The sequence below is a fragment of the Aedes albopictus genome, chromosome 2, assembly GCF_035046485.1.
Source record: "Aedes albopictus strain Foshan chromosome 2, AalbF5, whole genome shotgun sequence".
NCBI classification, from domain to species: Eukaryota; Metazoa; Arthropoda; class Insecta; order Diptera; family Culicidae; genus Aedes; species Aedes albopictus.
Window position 1 is genome coordinate 1,775,287 of NC_085137.1, and position 22,042 is coordinate 1,797,328.

At 41.7% G+C, this 22,042-nt stretch overlaps 1 protein-coding gene across 5 annotated transcripts in view; it reads right to left on the reverse strand.

Moving 5' to 3' along the window:
• LOC109421495 (rap1 GTPase-activating protein 1) overlaps positions 1-22,042 on the reverse strand; it is a 404,145-nt gene that overhangs the window by 150,583 nt on the left and 231,520 nt on the right. For all 5 annotated transcript variants that reach the window (XM_029864352.2, XM_029864350.2, XM_019696169.3 and 2 more), the window contains exon 2: positions 11,183-11,384. In XM_029864352.2, the coding sequence (XP_029720212.2) occupies positions 11,183-11,384 (202 nt within the window). The remainder of the gene's footprint in view (positions 1-11,182; positions 11,385-22,042) is intronic.

Genomic DNA, 22,042 nt, shown 5'->3' on the forward strand with positions numbered 1-22,042 from the left:
TGCTCTCAAAGAATTCTTCAGGGTTTTTTGCAGGAATATCTCCAAAGAAATCATTTAGTAATTACTACAGGGGTTCCCTTAGAGACTCATTTAAGGATCACTTTAGAAATTCTTCCAAGGATTGCTGCAGAATTTTTTGCACAGGTTCTTCTAATTTTTCGGGAATTTCTTCCATCGAAGAAGTACACCATTCCTTCGAATTATTTTTATCGAACTCCATCGAGAATTACACCAAAGAACCATACCGGAATTCCTTCTATTATTCTTTCTGAAAGCATTCCACATGAAAGTCTTGAAGAAAATCCCGGTATAAACCCTGGAGAAATTTCACATATAACTACTGGGCTGGATAAACCGCAGGTGGAACTCTTGGTCCCAGATGGAAATCCTAGGCGGCTCATGTTCGCATCGGCGTAACTACCATTGACAATGACAGCACACACAAGCTACTATCTAACGACCGCTCTTACTTAGTAGGTCACCAGATTTAACCTTTAGCTAGTCAACGTGGAAAGCGACCCGAGTAGAGGAAAAGAGCTCAATAATAGCATATTTTGATATGGAGATCAAAAAGTGATATGGGTTTGATTGACATAAGAGATAAAAGATCTAAAAATAAAATCAAAAATTTACTCCTGGAACAGCATCATCAAATCATATTTAGATTTTGTAAGATCTAACCAATAGCAGCGAGCTATTCGTATGATCTTGAAATATCAAATTTTGATATTGTTCAGATGTTCCGGGAACATTTTTCAGATATTATTTTTAGATCTTTTATCTCTTATATCAATCAAACCAATATCATGTTTTGATTGTCAGTATTTTACCTCTACCCGGGGATCGTGAACTTCTTATTATTCATTGTTAAAATTGCAAAAGTGTGTTGAAAACTACAATGGCGTTTATATCGACTATGTGGAGTGGATCTGGTGTGATGGTTAGAACACTTGACTATCACGCCGAAGACCTGGGATCGAATCCCACTCTCGACAAACTCTCTAAAGTGTGAGTTCTTCCTTCGAAAGGGAAGTAAAGCGTGGGTCCCGAGATGAACTGGCCTAGGGCTAAAAATCTCGTTAATACAGATAAAAAAAAATTATATCGACTATGCGAATATTGGCAGTAGGGGTATTTGGAACAACTGGTCACAGGTCACAGGCGGAACTCCTGGAGAAACTTCCGTTGGAACTTTTGAGGAAATTTCTGGAGAAATTCCATACGGAACTCTAGTGGGAATCTTTTATGAAACTCTTGGAGGAATCATAGGTGGAACTTCTGAAGGAACCATAAGTGAAGCTGTTATAGGAATTTCAGGTTAAACTTTTGGGGAAATCGCAGGTAGAACTTCTGAAATGATACCCTATGGAACTCTCGAGTGAACTTCAGGTAGAATTTTAGAGGGAATCTCAGATGGAACACCTGGAGGCAGGGATGGCATTTAACTCTAAAAATATGCACAGTACAGCTCATTTTCATATTAAAACCGCGCACACTTGCACACACACTGAGGAGCATGCCATCCCAGGAGCAGGAATCCCACATGGAACTTTAAGGAGAATCCCAGTTAGGGTTCATTCACAAATGTCATAACGCTAAAATTGGTCGTTTTCAACACCCACCCACCCCTTCGTAACACTGTTTATATGGGGAAAATTTTATTTTGTTCGAGCTGTAACACCATGAAGGACACCCACCCACCCCCTCCAGCGTTATGACATTTGTGAACAAGCCCTTAGAACTTCCGTGGGAAATCCGAATTAAATTTCTTGAAGAATCCCTGGAGGAATCCCAAACGCATTTCCATTAAACCTCGTGGAGGAATCATATATGGAGCTCCTGTAGTAATCCCAGGTGAAGCTTTTGGGGCAATCACAGATGGAACTTCTGAAGGAATCCGCCATGGAACTCTTGGGTGAACGCCAAATGGAACTCTAGAGGTAAACCAAGATGGAGCTCGCGGAGGAATATTTGGGGGAATCCCACATGGAACTCCTAGCGGAATCCCAGTTGGAACTTCAGGGGCTATCCCAGATTTGACTACTTGAAGAATCCCAGATATAACTCCGGTGGAGTCCTTGGGTTTAAACCCTTGAATCCCAGATGGAACACCTGGGGAGGGGGGTAGGTTAGGTCTTTCTCCTGGAGGAATTCCATATAAAATAGCTGGAGAAACTCCAGATTGAATACCAAATGGAGCTTCTGGAAGAATCCCAGTAGAAACACCTGAAGGAATCCGAATTGGACTTTTTGGATACATCCCAAATGGAACTCCTGTAAAAATCCAAGATGAAACTCCTAGTGCAACCCCTGTTGGAAGGTACTCCTGAGATTTGAAATTTTCAAATAATTTCTGAAAATGCATATTTCTATTTTAAATATGTACAATGAAAATATATCGAAACATGCAAAATTTGGAATTCGAAACAAACGTAAGTGGAAGCGGGTGGAAATTGGAGTTTGATGTTTTTCGTTAACACATTTTCCACCGATGCAGTTCCAAAACAGTTTCAAAATAAAAATAAGGCATAAGTCAATCAACTTTCAGCGGAAAACCCAGCAATATTTAGTGTACGTCAGAGAGTAGCTTCCACATTGCATAACAATTGCAGAATTCAGCTACCAATATTCTCCAAAACAAATTAATTTTAGTTGGAAAGAAGTAAAATGAATCACACGAGACACTTCATACGAATCAATGATACACTACTTGAGCTCGGATGATAAATAGAAATACCCGCGCTGTAGTACGTTTGAGATATAAGACATGATGGCAGAATATATTTGGCCTGTATTACGAAAACCGCAGCTTCAGTGAGTCACGAATCCTAAGAAAACGAAAGAAAAAAAAAAACATTCAGCAAGCCAGTCTATCGCTGAGTCACAAATTTCAACTAGAATAGAAAAAATACGCACAAAAAGCCCCATTTTTATCCAACGGAAATTATTTTAGAATATGCCTCTGAACACGTAAACACTGTAATTACTAGTTATTTTTTTGAAATAGAAAGATAACATTAGAACAATACTTGTTAGATTCAAAAGTTGCTCCAACTTCATAGTTAAAAGGTCAAATAAGCAATAATAATAAAAAATGATATCCCTAGTAATTCTAATGTAAGAACAACTTGTACACAGCCTCAATTTTCAACAAAAATAGAAGAAGGAATGTAATCAGATCGCAGCAAACCATGCGCGCGCCAGGGAAGCAACTTCAAATTTTCTGTCACGCGTTGTTTTAAATTTGTTGCTGGTCGAATCGTTAGTAGTGGCGCTAATGCCATCCGGATAGTTTTCCATTGAGAAGCGCTTGCAAAGTGATCAGAGTGTGATTCGCGGTGACCAATGGTCAATGGCCATTGACCATGCCAGTCAGTGACAGGAGGCCACCTTTTCCGTGTAGGTTAGGGTCACGTTGTCGTCATCGGTTTGTTAGTGCGTCGTCGTTAATCGTGTGCAGCCGGGTAGTGTAGAAAGAAGATAACTGAGTTAAAATTCCGCTGGTGAAATGGTAGAAAGTGTAATGAACCATGACTTTCAATTTCGTAATATAAACATTTACATATTTTTCAACCATATTAACAACACATAATCTGGATCGCTCTGGATGATCTGGATTGTTTGATACGGTATGTCCATTGTCCACGCATCGTTCCTCGCCTGTAGATTCGAGAATTACTTCGACGAAAGAAGAATTGTTCAAAACTTCAAGACATTTACATTACATATGTCGCTGATATGCTATAAGCCTCAATATTTACAAGAAAAGTAATTCAACATAATCTAACCAGATTACTTTCCAGGATACTTTCTCATACGAGCTGCGTTTGTATTAGATTAGATATTTTTTGATTATACATCGATGGATCGTAAGTAGTAAGTAGTTTCATACCACATTTCCCAAATGAGTATAAAACGAAAGATGCATTCTAGTGATGATATAAAACCACAAAGTGAATGATGAACGCTATAAACGTAAAGTAAGTATCAAATATCAGCTCAATCAACGAAAACTTTTAAGATAATCACGTCTCGCCATTACTATATTAAATTTTGATATCCGTTGCAAAACAGCCAGCCATCACGCAGAGAGACGACGGACGACCACTAGAAGAACCTAATGCCTTGCTTATACCTTGCTCATCAAACGCGATGCAATGATGGCGCCTGTTGTTGCTGTTGCATCAGGAAGATGTTTCAACATAACTCTCTCCGTCGTCCGAGTCGACCAAAGGAGCGTAAAACCTCTAATGTGTGTGCGGCGAGCGAGGTGCACGCGATTACTATCGCGACGGTTATTAAATTTATAACTCTGGTGCTGTAAAATGATGATCGCTGTTTAAGCCTTTCCTCCGCGGCGGCTATGCTTTCCCGGTGATCATCGTCACCGAAAATGTTTTCAAGAAGGTACAATTATAGGTATCCATTGAAGCGGACAGACAGGTGGATGTCTTCGGTTTCAAGGTAATATCGGAAATAACCAGTAAAAGGATAACCGTTGGAGCCTATTATGAACAAGTGCGCATACCAATGGGTAAGGGGAGAAGTGGAGAAAAATGCTCCATAGATCTTCTGTCCAAAGCCATCAACACGAATTTCAAAAAAGAATATCTAGAGTCCTCACTAGATCTTCCCATCTAGGGTATAGTTTTTGAAAGGATTCCTCAAAGCTATATCGCCTATATCTAGAAGAATCTCTGAGTTCCTGGGATGTCATCTAGAGGAATTCATCGTCCAGGCAGTAAGAAGCACACGAGTTAAACTCTGCATAATGTTCTTTATGATAACCCAAGATCACGAAAATCTTCAGAAAATCATACAACATGGCTGTCTAAATGCCTAATTCTTGGGGATAAACGTGTGTTCTCATGTTATGAAAACACAGCATGAGCGAATATCATGATATCCTGTATCAGGATATCATGATGCCATGATCTACTTTGCCACCCTGCTTAGTGTAGCGCATAGTGTTGCGATTTGACAATTATTCATGACACCGGTTTCCAAAATCATGAATCAAGGTCATCATCACGTTCTCGTTTGACAGTCATGGCAAAATAAAAGATGACCGAGCGAGGATCAAACTGACAGCCTTGGAGAATGAAATCCGACCATTTCTTCCAAACCACTTCGGTGTATTGAAAGCCACTATATTTTGCTGTTATTTTCGTCTTAGTATTGAGCTTTTGCTGATGAACAATCATGATATCATGAATTAGCATCATGATTTCAAGCCATATCCACTTTATGATTTTCATTACTTCTTTCTGATCAAGGGACCAAAATTTATACCCGTGCAGGGGACTCATGTTATCCCGCTCTCCTCTGATCACCCATACAACCGGAAAGGTGCGTGTGTGATCGAAAGTGTTTAAGCCTGTTTTTGGGAGAGACAACAACAGCGGAAAGGAAGATCGCAAAGATGATATCCCAACAACATCGTCGAGCCAAACGAGCAACCCGGCGTCCAGAGGAGTCGCGTGCTAGTTGGGTCCATTTAGCCGTAAATTATTCCAAACGAAATTCCTCCTAAAAGCAATGATCACGACGAGAGCGCTGATGATGACGATGGTGATCGCTGGTGACCACCAATTGCAAGTTGAGCGAGCACGCTTGCGCTCCCTCCGTATAGCGAGGCGACGGCTACTGCTGACCTGAAGCTAAGTGGTGGTGGCACGTGAACGAATAAATTATGGCTCAAAACGGCTAAGCCGATCGATCGTCGCAGCAGCAGCGTTGACGATGGCGACTACGGCCTTCAAAGATGACGTTAATTAATACACCGCAACAACAATACCGTCAAGTGGAGTTCCTTTTGAGACATTTTTAAGAGAATATTAAATTAAAAAAAAATGTATCAACATTTGAGCTGCTCTCGGTACATTTGTCACAATTTCGATTTTTGTTTCAGGTTTTCTACAAAGTTCTACGTTTTGGAAATTCTCTCCACATTTTTTTTGGAATGTCAAATCCTTTCGAAATTACTCTAAAGATTGAAAATCCCTTCGATTACTCCTCCCTCAATAAGTATGGAAATTCTTTCAGAAGTTAATTTGGAAATTTCTTAAAAAACTCCAATTGAAACTCCTTTGGAAATTTCTGTTGGAATTCCTCAAGCCTCTTTTTTATTTTTTACCTAAATGTCTTCGAGAATTCTTTCAACACATGCTTTGGAAATTGATTCGACATTATTTAATACCTTTGGCAGTTCTTTTGAAAATCGGTAATTCCTCCTGTAGATCCATTGCAAATTCCTTCAGCAATTCCGAGTGAAAGTTGCTGACTTTTTGGAAGAAATTGTCTGTGAACTTTCCAATTAAATGGCCAAAGGAATTTACAAAGAGATTGTTGAAGGAATTCCCGAGAAACACCCTAAATTGATTGAGCAATTTTCAAATGAATGAATTTTTTAAGAAATTTCCGGAACAATGTACAAAGAGATTGCCGAATGAATTGTTGAACAACTTTCAATAAAACTAGGAATCGGGAAAGTTTATGAAAAGTTAGATGATATTCTCAAACAAATGGCCGAAGAAAGTATCCAAAGGAATTACTAGATGGTAGACAATACTACGAGACAGGAATTACCACAGAGGCCAGCAGTTGTATGATGATGCCTAGAATGGCAAAAGGCACATAATTTTGTAAAGATTTTGTATTTCTTAAAATAAGCGCATCCAACAATTTTACTGGATTATAATTGTCACATGTATACATTCAAACCGTAAAAAAAAAAAAAAATTTCTATACTATAACGTATGGTAACGTATGTAGTGGAAATTCAAACTTTGGTTTTAAACCGTGGAGCCGTGCTCCAATATTAAAAAAAAAAATCTTCACTATGGTTTCTGAGGGGTCCGACGCCGGTAATTTAGCATTGCATTCCTCTAGAAGTTGCTGAGATTTTTTGTTCTTATTTCTTCAAATAATGCGAAAATTCCATTGGTGTTTGAAATTCCTCTGCTTAATTCTTTGGGAATTTCATCGGTAAAAACTATGGAAATTCTTTAGGAAATTTTTTTGAGAATTACTTTAGCAATTATTTTGAGAGTTCCATCAACGATTCATTCGACCATTTTTCTAGGAATTTCTGTTGCCGAGGATTGTTGTTGCTTTGGAGTTACTGTTTTATTTTTATTTTTTCGAATTTCTTTGGAAATTCCTTCGACAATTTGGGCAAGAGGCGTTATTTCCAACAATTCTATCAAGACTTCTTCGAAGAATTTATTCTGCAGTTTCTCCGAGAATTCCTTCAACGGTTTGCAATTAATTTCTCAAGTTTCTCCGGAAATTACTTTGGCAATTCCTCCCAGAAATCCCTTCGGATGTTACTTTGGGAAAAAAAGTTCTTCTTGCTGATGGACCTCAGTGAATTCTTTCATGAGTTTTTCTGAATATTTCTCCAAGAGATCAATTAGGAATTACTTTAAGAGATTCTTTGGGAATTCTCAGGAACTTATTAGGATATTTCGTATAAACTTTCATCGGGAATTTCTTGGAAAGTTTCTCCAGAAATGCTTCCCGAAGAATTTCTTAAGAATCTTACAAAAAATTCTCGCAGCAAACTTTTAAGAAAATTCCAGAGGAACTTTTGAAAACAAAATCGGAGGTGGTTTTTCATTAAATTTCCAGAAAAGTCTTACAGTAGATATACTGGGGAAAAATCTGGAAGTTGTTTCGAGAATTCTTCTGAGTTTTTTATGGAATTCTTTCGAGAGTGCCTCCGAGAATTCCTTCAAGATTACGTTCGTAAATTCATTCAGAAGTTTCTCCACGAATTCTTTCACGAGTTAATCCATTAATGAGGTGTGAGGTTTTCTTTTTTCTTTCGGGAACTTCAAGTTTAATTCGTTAAAATTTTCACCGGGAATTCCTTGGGGAGTCCCAACTGAAATGCTTCCGGTAGAATTCATAAAGGATCTTATAGAAAAACTCCTGCAGCAAAATTTAAAGAAAATTCCGGAAGATCTTTTTAAAGAAATAAATAAATCGGGGATAGTTTTCCTAATAAATTCTCGGAAAAACTTCCGGTAGATATTTCGGAGGAAATTCCGGAGGATTTCTCGAGAGAACTTCCGGGAGAACTTTTCGGAAAACTTTCTGAAGGACTTTGTGCAGTAGGTCGTGGCAGAACTTTCGAAAGAATTCAAGGGAGAGTTTCCTTGAAAACTGCTGGAAGAATCTACGGTGGAACTTCTGGAAGTACTCTCGGTGGTAGACCTTCTGGCAGATTCCCGGAGCAATTCCTGGAAGAGTTCCTTGAGAAACTTGCGAGAAACACATGTAGTAGAATTTCCGAAAGAGCTTCTTGAAGAGATAGCAAAGGAATTTCTACAAATGCTTCTAGAGAAAGAGAAATTCCGAGTGAACTTTTTTGAGAAATTCCAAGTGGAACTCCTTCTAGGAGAATTCCCAGTAGAACTCCATAGAGGAATTTCTGAGGAAGAGGGAATTTCTGAAAGAATTCTTCTGAAAAGATCTAGAAGAGTTTTCAGAATACCTTGTGCAAGAATTCTCGGCGGAACTTTAGAAACAAAAAAATTCCGGAGAACCTTCTAGTAATTTTTTTTTTATATCTTTATTAGAGAGACTTGCAGCCCTTGGCATTCTAGTAGAAATTCTGGCAAATTTCCGGAGTAATTCCTGAAAGAAATCCTTGAAACACTTCTAAAAAACGCACGGTAGAATTTCAAAAGAAGCTTCTCGAAGAGATCACACAAGAATTTCTACTAAATTTCCCAAAGGGACTTCTACAATAATCCCCACATGAACATTAGGAAGAGTTTCTGATGCGAATTCTGGAAGAATTCTCCCAGAAATTTCCTGAAGAAATCCCAGTGCAGAGTACTTTCCAGTAGAAATCTAAAGAAATTCCCATCGGATTTCATAGTGAACTTTCTGGTGAAATTCCGATAGAACTTCATGGTGTAACTACTAATAAAGGGACGTAACTTTTTCATTCTTAAAGATTAAGCATCAAACATCAGGATCGTCGGTGGAACTCCTGAAGAGTAAGGAATTCCAGATGAAATTTTGAATAAAGCTTCTGAAGGAGTTCCCAGTGGAACTCCTAGCTAGAGGATTTCCCAGTGGAACTTGCAGGGGAATTCCTAATGGAATTCCTTGAGGAATGCACAGTGGAGTTCTTTGAAAAAACCTTGGTGGATCTCCTAAAGGAGTATCCTACATAACTTTTGGATTCCTTTTCAAGAATTATCTTCAAACAAATTTAAAAAGTATCGCCGGCGGAACTCCTGGAGGGTTTTACAATGACATTTGTAATGGAACTCATAAAAAATTCCCGTTAGAACTGCTACTAGAGGATTTCCCAGAGAAACTACTGTGGAAATTCCGTAACTAAAGAGCTGCTGGGGAAAATTCCTCTCGTCTGGGGATATCCCAAACGTTTATGTCTTGTAATCACTAGCATTTTCTTGAATGTTGTGATGCAAAGGGGGTAAAGGTTTCAGAAGGGTTGGTAATGCAAAGAACTTCTAGAGAAATGCCTAGAGAAACTCCAAAAAGAATTTCCCGGTGAACTTCCCCCTACCAGAGAAATTACCAGTAGAACTTCATAGTGGAAATCTGAAGCAATTTCTGGTGGAATTCCGATGAGTTTTTGAAGACTAAAACCCCGCTGAAACTCTTGAAGTATTTCATAATGGAATTCCTGATGGAACTTCCAGTACAACTCCTATAGAACTTCCCAGTGGAACTTCAAGGGGAATTCAGAGTGAGGTTCCTTGAGAAAAACCTTGCGAAATTCCCGATGAATCGCCTAAACAAGTTTCCTATGGAGAATGGAATTTAAGAGGGCTTAAATGTGGGTTTCCTGAAGGAGTATGGTTCTGCATAGAACTTATTTGAAAAGATCTAGGATACCTAAAAACTTCCGCGAAAAAAAGGCCTGAAAATCTACGAGCGTAATATAAAAAAAATGTTACATTACTGTTGCGGTGTAACATCCTACAGGTCCATGGTGCATAGATCTGTAGAGAATTATTTTTCAACGATGTTGTGAGATCTTCAAGAACCTCCGCTAGTGAAGGCCTGCAGATCTACAAGAATAATCAATGGATAGTTGTTACATTACTGATGCGGTGTAACATCCTATAGGTCCATGGAGCATACATAGCTCTGTAGAGAACTACATTCCAAAGATGTTCTAGGTCTTCCAAGAACTTCCGCGTTGAAGCCCTTGAGATCTCTTAAGTGAAATCGATGGGCTATTGTTACATTACTGATGCGGTATAACATCCTACAAGTCCATGGATCAAGGTATTGTAAAGCATAACTTTCCAAAGACGTTCTACGTATCTATAAGCGTAATCAATGGATTGTTGTTACATTACTGATGCGGTGTAACATCCTACAAATCCTTGGAGCATAGTTCTGTAAAGAAGTAGTTTTCAAAAATGGTGTAGGACCTTCAAGAACTTCCACGAGTAAAGGCCTGAAGATCTACAAGCGTAATCACTGGATTGTTGTTACATTTCTGATACAGTATAACATCCGACAAATTCATGGAGCGCGGTTCTGTTGAAAGTAGTTTCCAAAGATTTTAAAGGTCATCCAAGAACTTCCGCGAGCACAAGCCTTAAGGTCTACAAGCATAATCAATGGAAAATTGTAACATTACTGCTATGGTGCAACATCCTACAGGTCCATGGAGCATGGTTCTGTAGAGAACTGATTTTCATAGATGATCTAGGTCATCCAAAAACTTCCGTAAGTATAGAACTTAGGATCTACGAGCGTAATCAATAGATTGTAGCTACATTACTGATGCGGTGTAGCATCCTACAGGTCCAAGGAGCATAGTTCTGTAGAGAAGTAGTTTTCAAAGATGTTGTAGGATCTCCAAGAACTTCCGTAAGTTAAGGCCCTAAGGTCAATACGCGTAATAAATGGGTTGTTGTTTCATTACTGGTGCGGTGTAACCTCCTACAGGTCCATAGAAGAGTTTTGTAGATAACATTAACCAAATATGTTCTAGGTCATCCAACTCTCGCGAATATAGGTCTTAAGCTGTATAAGCGTGATCCAACCCTTTGAAAAGTTGGTACAAGAAGGGTATAAACTCAATTAGAACCTGTCCGAAGCAGCTCCGCACGACGGTAGCTGTCTGTTTGTGATGTGTTTTTCGCAAAAAAAGAAACAGTTCAAAATTGACAGTACGCACCTGTGTGAAGTACGACGGCAGAACGCATCGCTGGTCATCCAACCGCGAACATTGCACTCGTTCCAGCAGTTCGAACAGATCGTGCGTTGCCCCCCGGAGCCGGTCCGGGCTGGTGGCTGCACTCTTGCTGCTCGGCGTCGTCGGCAGTCCATTCTGTTTGGAGTTCACTGTAGCCGTGGTCCACCCGCCCATATGCTGCCGTCTGTTTAGAGATTGGAGAAGGAAGAAAATGGAAGAAAAACGACGGAAAATTAAAATTAAACACATGTTTAATGCGTTATTAATTGTTATTTATCTTATTTACACTACAAGTCTGGTTCTACTGTAAGCCCACTCCACCACACACTACACTACTACTGGTGTGCTACAACTACTCAATGGTTGGTTGGCTGTAATTGATATGATTGATCGCTTAGCTTAGGCTACTGGACACCACCGATGAAGTGAAATCTAAAACGATCTTTAATGAACCCCTAAACAGCTATCAGTTAGGTTGTCAGCTTTCAGAGTAGTAGGCCTCCACCGACAACAGCTAGCAGACCACCATCGCATCGCTATGCCAACTAGGATTAAACAAGCCATTCAAAAAGTTCAACACTATCAATACAGGAATTCAAGGCGGACAAATCAAGCCCAAACGCACGAACGAACATATGTGAATAAAACACGAAAAGCACTGACCACATTGAGTCTACCCGATAAACCGGGGAGCAACCGAGAGTAGGAAGTTTGCGTCCATTTATCAATTTTGATAAATTGATTCGTTTGCGTGATCATGGTTAGTATTCACCGCACTCTCATCTCTGACAGGGCTGAACGCAACTGAACAAAGTAGACGGGAAATAAAAGGACGTCGGCAACGGTAGGTGTACGTTGTGTTGACAGCAGCCTGCCTGTGAGGTGGACCAGTTGCATTGTTGCCATATTTCCATTAGATAACTGTCAATCAATGAACGTTCAAAACAAATGATACGATTATTTTATGTTTGTTATGCATTGACGAAACGATCCTAACGAATATAATCTGGCAACACACCGATAATTCCAAGTATTTAGTCACAGCGGCCACCGTGCGAAGATATGACGTGTGGGACGTCAATTAGTCAACTGTTTGTCAGTCAGTCAGTCAGTTAGTTCACTCTAAAGTTGTTGTCGAGCGTAGAGATACCCACATGTGTTAGGAGGCATCATATCTCGTTAATTAGTTATTTGTATCAAACTTTGCCATCGCCATCATCATCATCGAATAGCTATTAGACACCTCCGCATCAACAGTAGAAACAGGGGGACAGACAGAGGAGGCCATGAGCCTTGCCGTGAGGTAATGTGTGGTAAAAGTTATTCATATTTACACGATTGGATCAAAACAGATTGAAGAGCCGAGAAAGGGAGAATGATTAGTTGCCAAGCATTTTTTTCCTGTTGTACCGTTCATCCCTGTTAATGTTAACTCGCAACTTTTCATTCATGATAAAAGGTTAATGATAGATATAAAATTTGCATTCTTGTTTATAAATGTTTTAAGCTTCTGACTAGAAAAAGCGAACTTGATTTTAAAAAGCGTTAGTTCGACAGATTTGTTGTTAAGCGGAGTAAAAATACCGGGGATCCACTGTAGTAGTGAGAGACCGCTATTCTCGATGACTGTGCGATTGGATGAGCTCGATCCCATCCGGGACGATGATAGAAGGTGAATTGTGTGTTTGGGTAGCTTTTTCTTAAATTTGACAAGCAAAAGTCTTGGAACTTTCAAACGCAGGCAGTCAGTGGGATTGAGAAAAATGTGTGCGTGTTGGATCCACGCTGGTAGATAATCGCATAATGATGATTAATTATCCAATTTGGTTTTCTCAATGGTTTGCTATAGTAGTGGCTCCATTAGGGATGAATTATCGGTTTGAAGTGACATGGCATTTTGGGGGTCCATATCGGAAAGGGTTATTACCATGCGGGAGATGATTGGCTTTCGAAGTCATACTTTTGTGGGAAACAGTACCGTGTAGAAGTTCTACATGGGCTTGTTGATTTCTTGAAGGTTATGTCAATTCGATTTTTGGTAATGGTACTTGTGATTGAATTTGTCCTCATATTCTCTCCATTGTTACATTCCCTTCTGGGACGAAGTCTGATGCATAGCTCAGTGTTCTTTGAACACGTCCTGAGTCATATATCTATCCAAGAATAACTTGGATAATGCTAACCAGTTGAAACCAGTTCTATGGATATTCTAGAATCGGTGGGCTATAGGGCATCACACCTACAGGTGTAACTCATGATTACTAGCGTAACATGTGAAAAGGGCCTAAGTGTTTTTTTTTGTAAACTGGCTCATCTTGATCCACCCACGAACATCAACACCCGTAACAGATAGCCCGAAGATTGCTTTTTTCCGATAGGGTGTTGATGAGCGTGGTCTCGATTTATTTTGATAGCAACCTGCAACATATACTTTCAAAAAAGCAATGCTAAGTTTAACACTGTTTAGAAATTGGCCTCGAGTGAGGATCTTCAAATCTACAGATACAGTCAATGATCACTATTTGATTGTAGGAATAAAAAGTAGTGAAAAAAGAGCAGGATTCCTTTCATACTTTGGTATAATACAAAAATTTTCATGGAATTCTTCCCAGAGTTCATCCCGATATTTATACAGGAATTTCTCCCAGGATATTTGAATTACATATTTTCTGCAATTCTTTTCGGTGTTCCTAACGAGATTCTCTCAGGAGTTCTTCCCGAGATTTTCGAAAGATTTCTCTCATAATTTCTGGGATTTCAACTAAAATTCCTCCTAGAAGTTGTTTTTTTTATAAGATATTCATGGGTTTTCTGCAGGCGTTCATCCCGAAATTTCTATCAGAGATATCCCGGGTATGTTCTAAGTCCCTCACGGGATATTTCCCTAAGCTCCTCCTGTAATTTCTTCAAGAAATTATCGTTTTCGTCTAGAGTTTCTCCCGGGATAGGGACAGAGATCCTCGCGGGATTTCTCTTTAAGTTCTATTTGAGATTTCCTTCGGAGTTTTCCCCGGAATAAATTAGAAGATTCCTTCTAGTGCTGCTCCCACGACGTCTTTCAGAGCTTTTTAGAGCTAATCCTGAACTTCCCTCCCAAGGTTTATTATTAAATCAGAATTGCTTTTGAAGTTTCTACTGGAGCTATTGCTACTATTGTTCATACAGTTCTTCCGGCTATCTCTTTCAGTGTTTTCTGAGTAGTTGTTTACGAGATTTCTAGCTAGAGTCCCTAACGAATTTTGTCCTGGGGTTCTTTGGGTGTGACTGATGGGATTTCTCTAATAGCTACCCGACAGATTTTGCCCAAATTCTTCTACTAAATTTCTTATAAGAAATTCCCGTAGAAATGTCGGAATAAATCCGGGTGGAATCTCGTCAGGAACTCCGACAAGAACTTCTGAGAAACTTCGGAAAACATTTCAAGAAAAATATTGACATCTTACAAAAAAACAAAGTGAAAGTAATCACGGGTTGAAACTAAATGCGGAATCAACATTTTAAAAAGGCATAACTGCTTTTGAAAACATTTCTTTCTTACAAAGATGTGATCTATATTGCATATTTCTATGAAATTTATTATCATTTTTGGAAAGAGAGGATTTAATCATCCTTAACTCTTTCAGGATAGTTGGGTCATTTGCACCTCGCTGACGCGTTCTACAGCGGCGAGGTTTGTGAAAAAACTCGTCCCGAAGGGGTTAAACTACTAGTGGATAACTTTGAGAGAGATAAAATACTCTTCACTGTTATGAAGAAAGGCACTGTTTGAAAAAGCATTTACACTATTTTTGAATGTTGGTGCCGAATTCTGTAAGAAATTCTGAAAACCTGAGAGAAATTTCCGGAGGAACTATAGAAGAAAGATTCCAAGATATACCCAGAGAATCTGTTGGAAAACTTTCCCGGAAAACCACTAAAAGAAATCCCGAAGGAAATTTCGGAGAATTTTGTTTCCCTCTCCGCAAGAAATCCTCGTGAACTTTTTGAAGAAACCCCTTGAAGTTCTAAGGAATTCCAGAAGTTCCAGAGACGTTCCAGGGGTGTTCAAGGGAATTTAAGAAGGTTTCAGGAGCGTTCCAGAAGTTTTCAGGGCGTTTCAAGGGCGTATTCCTGGGTTGTATTCCTAAAATCCATGGAACTTCCTTGAAATCCCTCTAAATTTTCGATGAATTTCCTCCGAAAAAAAACCCTCCTTATAAAATCCTATAAATCATAAAACCCTAGGAAACATCCCTGAAACATCCCGTCTTAAAAAATGTTTGAAAGTGTTGTGTGTCTCAAGCTTCATGCACTGTCTCGTGAAGGTAGGGTGATTCACCAATTATTGAACACTACCTAAACAGTTCATGTTATAAGTCGAAATTAGGTATTTTTTGTTCCAGGGCATTCCGGAAGTTTCAGGGGTGTCTAGGGGGATTCAAGAGGTTTGAGGGTCGTTCCAGGGTGTTGCACTAGGTTTCAGAGGGTTTCAGAAGCTCTCCTGGAATTTTCTGGAAGTTTAAGCAGCGTTTCAGGGGAATATATACATACCTGATATCACATGAAACCTTGAAACACCTTGAAACTCCTCCTAAAACCCATGAAACTAATTTGAAATCCCTCTGCATTCTCCAAAAATCCCCCGGAAACTCTTCCGCAACTCTCCTAAAACCCCCTGAAATTTCTTGGAATTTCTCTGAAACATTCCTGAAACTCCATTAGAACATGAAAGAACCCCAAGAACCTTCAAGAATCCGGTATAAATTGTTCAACAATTAGCGAGAATCGATCAACATTAACGTCAATGCAAATGAAAACGAATTTGGAAAAACTTTCCAAGAACTCTGTTATCGAAGCAGCAATCGGCTATTCTGGTTGCACTGTCCACCCTGGGCCGCCACCCATCTCGTTGCCTAGCAACCAACCTTAGAAGGTCGTAGTAAGCCACGACTGAATTTGAATTTTTTCACTCTCTTTAAGTTTGCACTTCGTGCTGTATAGTCGCGTTTAAATAAAGCTCTTGTTCTAGAAGTTTTCCCGTTTTTCTTCCCGAGTCCCGGTAACGAAATCCCAATAGGTTATGGGCACCACACAGAAAGAGCTGGCGCACGGAATTCCGCAGTTCCGCGGAAATGGAAGCGAGTTCCAGAACTGGAGTTATCGGGTGAAGCTGTTCATCGAAGCCGCTGGCGTGTCAGAAGTTCTCACCGAGGAAGTCCCGGCAGTAGAAGCTGAGCGAGCGAAATTCGTGGAAATGGACCGGAAGGCAAAATCACTGCTGGTGAGTTTTATTTCCGATGAGTGCCTGGAAGTCGTTCGGGAAAAGACAACCGCAAAAGATATGTGGGAGAGCCTGGAGGCGACGTACGCGAAAAAGTCCATAGCCAGCCAGACGTTGATTAGGAAGCAACTGGCGCGGCTCCGGATGAAGGAAGGCAGCGGTATGAGGAGTCATCTCGTCGAATTCGATGGGCTAGTGAGAAAGCTCAAAACGGCCGGCGCAACCCTCGCGGAGGGGGATCTGGTGTCTCAACTTTTCTTGACGCTACCGGATTCGTACGACCCCTTGGTGACGGCGTTGGAAAACGTGAGTGAGGAAGACCTGACGCTCGATTTGGTTAAGCAACGGCTTTTGGCGGAGGAATCAAAACGCTCGGACCGTCAGGAGGATACCTGCGAGGACAAATCGGCCGCATTTTCTGGAAGCAGTCAACGCACATTCGTTGGTAAGTGTCACAAATGCGGCAAACGTGGGCACATGAAAAAAGACTGCCAGCAGCGTGGCGGCGGCCATGTCGACGGGCATAGCAACGGTGGCCGTGGCAACGGGCATAGCAACGGACGTGGAAAAAGCGAGGCCAACTGTGTGAACAGAAGTGCGGTGAGCTTCATGGCAGACGCAGAAAATTCAAAACGTGACCGAACCAACACGGTGGCGTTCAAATTGGACTCTGGCTGCAGCGATCATTTGGTGAGTGAAAAATCGATTTTTTCGTCTTTTGAAACGTTGGCGTGCCCGATTGAAATAAAAGTGGCAAAAGAGGGCCAGGCGATGATTACCAGGACAACCGGTGTAATTGATGGAGTCAGCAACAAAGGGGTCCTGTTCAACAAGAAGGATGTCCTTTTCGTGCCGGATCTACGAGAAAACCTGATGTCGGTGAAAAAGTTGGCCCGAGCTGGCATCGATGTTGTGTTTTCCGGCAACTTGGCGTTTCTGAAGAAAGGTGGTGAGCTCCTAGCGACCGGCAAGTTAATAGGCAGCTTGTATGAAATAGTGCTGACGTTGGAACACGCTTGCGCTAATGCCTGCGAAACGGACCCTGGGACACTGTGGCATCGGCGGCTGGGTCATATCGGTCAGCATGGCATGGACACCATGGTTAAAGAAGGGATGCTGTCCGGAATCAAGAAGCTACCATCGATCGGCTTTTGTGAAGCATGTGTGCAAGGGAAGCAATGCCGCGAACCGTTCAGTGGGACCCGTAGTCGTGCCAGTCGCCCCCTCGAGCGCATTCATTCCGACGTTTGTGGCCCGATCGATCCGCCTGCCTGGGACGGGTCCAGGTACATCGTCTCCTTCATCGACGACTACACCCATTTTGCGATGATCTACCTACTCAAGAGGAAATCGGGCGTGTTCGAAAAGTTTCGTGAGTATGAAGCCACAGTCTCGGCGGCATTTGGGCTGCCGATTTCGAAAATCACCGTCGACCAAGGGCGAGAATACTGTTCCAACGCCCAGAACAAGTTCTACAAGCGGAAAGGTATCCAACTTGAATGCACTGTTGCTTATACGCCTCAGCAAAACGGAGTCGCCGAGAGATTCAACAGGACTCTGGTTGAGAAGGTTCGTGCAGTTCTAATCGGTTCGAGTGTGCCGAAATATTTGTGGTCCGAAGCAGCGTTGGCGTGCGTGTACTTGTTGAACCGGAGCCCCACGGCCGCGTTACCTGCCGGTATGACCCCGGCTGAGAGGTGGTTCAATTCGAAGCCAAATCTGGACAAGCTGCGAGTGTTCGGATGCCGATGTTTCGCATGGATTCCAAGTCAACAACGGAAGAAGCTGGATTCAAAGAGCCGTGAAATGGTTATGATCGGCTACGCACCAAATGGTTATCGGCTCTGGGATGCACAAGCGCAGAAGGTGAAAATTGCTCGTGACGTGAAATTCGATGAAGCTACGTTTCCCTATGCTCAGTTGAAGCCTGTCGACGAGGTACCACTGGTGGTGAATTTCCCGTTCGAGCAAGAGGGGGAAATCTCTGAAGATGAAGCCGGTGCCACCATACATGACGATTTTGCAAGCGATTCCTGTGGCGAGGAGGCTGCTGGTGGCACAACCGAGGATGAAGACGACTTTGCTGATCCCGAGGAAGAACCAGCTGATGCGCTCCCTTCGCAAATTGAAAGACACGAACCTCCTAGTGAGCCGGTGTTGAGGCGCAGCGAACGGGAGCGCCGGCTTCCTGGTAAGTTGTTCGACTTTTTCGTAAATTATAGAGCAACTTCTGGCGAATCAATTTCCACAGATGTTCCCATGTGCTATGACGACATCATGCGCCGTGACGACCGGCGTGAATGGCTTGGTGCAGTTCAGGACGAGCTGCAATCGATGGCGACGAACAACGTGTGGCGCTTCGTCAAGTGCCCGGATGGCGTGAAACCCCTTAAGGCCAAGTGGGTGTTCCGGGTCAAGGACAATGTCGGTGGAAATCCAGCACGATACAAGGCTCGGCTTGTCGCCAAGGGCTTCCTCCAGAAACATGGACTGGATTACGACGAGACGTTTGCCCCCGTGGCTAAGCTTGCCACAATCCGGACAGTGCTGGCAGCGGGCGTCCATCTGGGATTTTCCTTCCACCACATGGACGTGAAAACGGCCTTCCTCTACGGCGAACTGAAGGAGGACATCTATATGGCCGTCCCGGACGGAGTGAAGGCGCCATCGAATACGGTCTGCAAGCTTCTCAAGTCACTCTATGGCTTGAAACAGTCGCCGAGATGCTGGAATGAAAAGTTCAATGAGAAGTTATTGAAATTGGGCTTTGTACGATCCCGGCATGATTATTGCCTTTATACAAGGATTCAGGACGGTGACGAAATCTATGTCGTTTTGTACGTGGATGACTTGCTGATATGCGGAAGGAAACCAGAGACCATCGTGAAGCTGAAACAACAACTGACAGCGATGTTTGCGATGACCGATTGCGGGGAAGTCACCCATTTCCTTGGCATGCGTTTGGATTACGATGTGAGGCGTGGAAGAATGCGGCTGTCACAAGAAGCAAATGTGGAGAAGCTCTTGACGCGCTTCGAGATGGTGGACTGCAATCCGGTCAAAACTCCGATGGAAAAAGGACTACAGCTTGCCCGAGCCGGGGACCCTACGGCTCATCCCTATCGAGAACTTCTTGGGTCGTTGATGTATGTGATGCTGTGCACCAGGCCGGATATCTGTTACTCCGTAGGATTCCTAGGACGATTCCAACAAAAGCCAACCACACAACATTGGCAAAGTCTGAAGAGGGTGGTCCGCTTCATCAAAGGGACAAAAGCGAGGTGCTTGGAGTACAAGCAGGTACGATCCGCCAAACCATTAGTAGGCTACGTCGATGCGGACTGGGCTTCGGACATCGAAGATCGTAAATCGGTGAGTGGGTTTGCTTTTTTCGTTTTTGGCAATCTTGTCAGCTGGTCAAGCAAGAAGCAAACCACTGTAGCTACTTCTTCAAGCGAGGCCGAATACATCGCCCTCAGCTCGGCAGTATCGGAAGCTGTATGGCTGTCTGGTATTTTGGATGATCTGAAATTGAAGAACTCAAGTCCGGTTACAATCTACGAGGACAACCAAGGTTGTATTGGAATGGCCAAGAACTGCGAATCGAAACGATCCAAACATATTGACGTGAAGCATCATTTCGTTCGGGATCACATTTCGAACGGCAACGTGAGGATTGAGTATGTGAGAACCGAAGATCAACTAGCAGACCTCTTCACCAAACCAATGGATGCTGGACGACTGGGACAACTTGGACGCCGCCTCGGAATATCGGATTGAGAGGGGGTGTTATCGAAGCAGCAATCGGCTATTCTGGTTGCACTGTCCACCCTGGGCCGCCACCCATCTCGTTGCCTAGCAACCAACCTTAGAAGGTCGTAGTAAGCCACGACTGAATTTGAATTTTTTCACTCTCTTTAAGTTTGCACTTCGTGCTGTATAGTCGCGTTTAAATAAAGCTCTTGTTCTAGAAGTATTCCCGTTTTTCTTCCCGAGTCCCGGTAACGAAATCCCAATAAACTCAGTAACAAATTGCGTAAGAAATTGAAAAAGTTGTTGTAGAAATCCAAGGAAAAATCCCGTGAGGAATTAGAAGAAGAATCCTGGATAGAATTACATCCTAAGAGGAACGAATCCTGAATGAACTTGCAAGCAAATCCTCAAACAAATCTCTGTAGGCAATTATAATCACTTGAAAAGGTGTTGAAATCACAAATGTTGATTATCATTCATTGAAAGAGTCATGCATAATATCGGCACAACCCGTTTTTATTCGAAATTGTAAATATTACATCATAATTTTCAAATTTCTCAGGATATTCATCTATATTGCTACATTCCTACAGAACTTGTAGTGAATACTACTTTTATTGATACCGAATGTCTTGCTTGAAGCATGTTGTAGTGTAGTTGATACGTTTTAAATCATACAAACATGTTTTACAAGTATCACTACCAAAAAATGTAGTAAAATCAAGTTTACCACTTTTTATCAATTCTTTATTACACCAATGAACCCAACCTCAAAATGACTGACAATTCTCAGGTCATTTTGACAGATTTAATCTGAGAATGAAAAGGATGGCAACAAGATCGATAAAGTAGAATATATGATCCGTATTTTTCGTGCATGTGTGTGGTCTGTCAAAATGACCTGAGAAATGTAGAACATTTTCATGGCTAGCTTTGTTGGTGTAATGAAGAATGCCGAACATTGTTTTCCGCAATGAAAAAGCGCAGTAGGCGATGCCGCGTGCAGACGTGTTTTGAGCTGCTTGTCACATTTCTTTCGCCAGTTTTTCTCTTTCGCGATTCCGCTGTCAGTTTGGCCGGTGCTACGCCATCCGGATGGTTCTTCCCCGTGTGAAAATGTTTTTTTTTGTGTTAATTTTGATGACAAACTCATTGATTTTGAAAAGTAGTGTAAAAGATTGTGTCCAAACTCAATTCCGCGTTGCTGGAAAGGCTGGTAGCAAAAAGTGAATCCATTTATTCATGTAGGCCGACAGACCTTTCTCTCGGGAGGAAAGGAAATTCGCTTCAGAAGCGCATCTCCCATCAGTTCGCAAATCAAACCGTGACACAATCTCCGCACATGAATTGATCATCAAATTATGCATAACTGCGCGTGAGTTTCCAATAAAGCCGATGTATGCAGTCTTGTCACACACGACGACGACGACGGCGTCGTTGTTCCCCGGGATGGTATCATGTTTCAAACTTCCTCCTGTTTCCAGTTCCCTACATATAGGTATAACGTGATCCGGGGTAACTTCTTTCCCGTTGGCACTTAATATCAGTTTTCACCTGTACAGAGGCACAAGTACGAACTCGATCTGTGTGATGCTGTGGGATGTACTTGATCGAACATCATGATTGACACACATACGTTGCATGAAACTCATTTAAAATTTGCCATGGGTTGATTGAAATAAAAGGGAGACTGTGAACTATGTATATAGATGGAGGTTATCAATCAACCGTGTCAGAAAATCGGAAAGGAAATCCACTTGACTTGAACACAAATTCAAGTCAAATGTAATTGGTTTGATACATATCAAACAACAAATTATAATCACAGT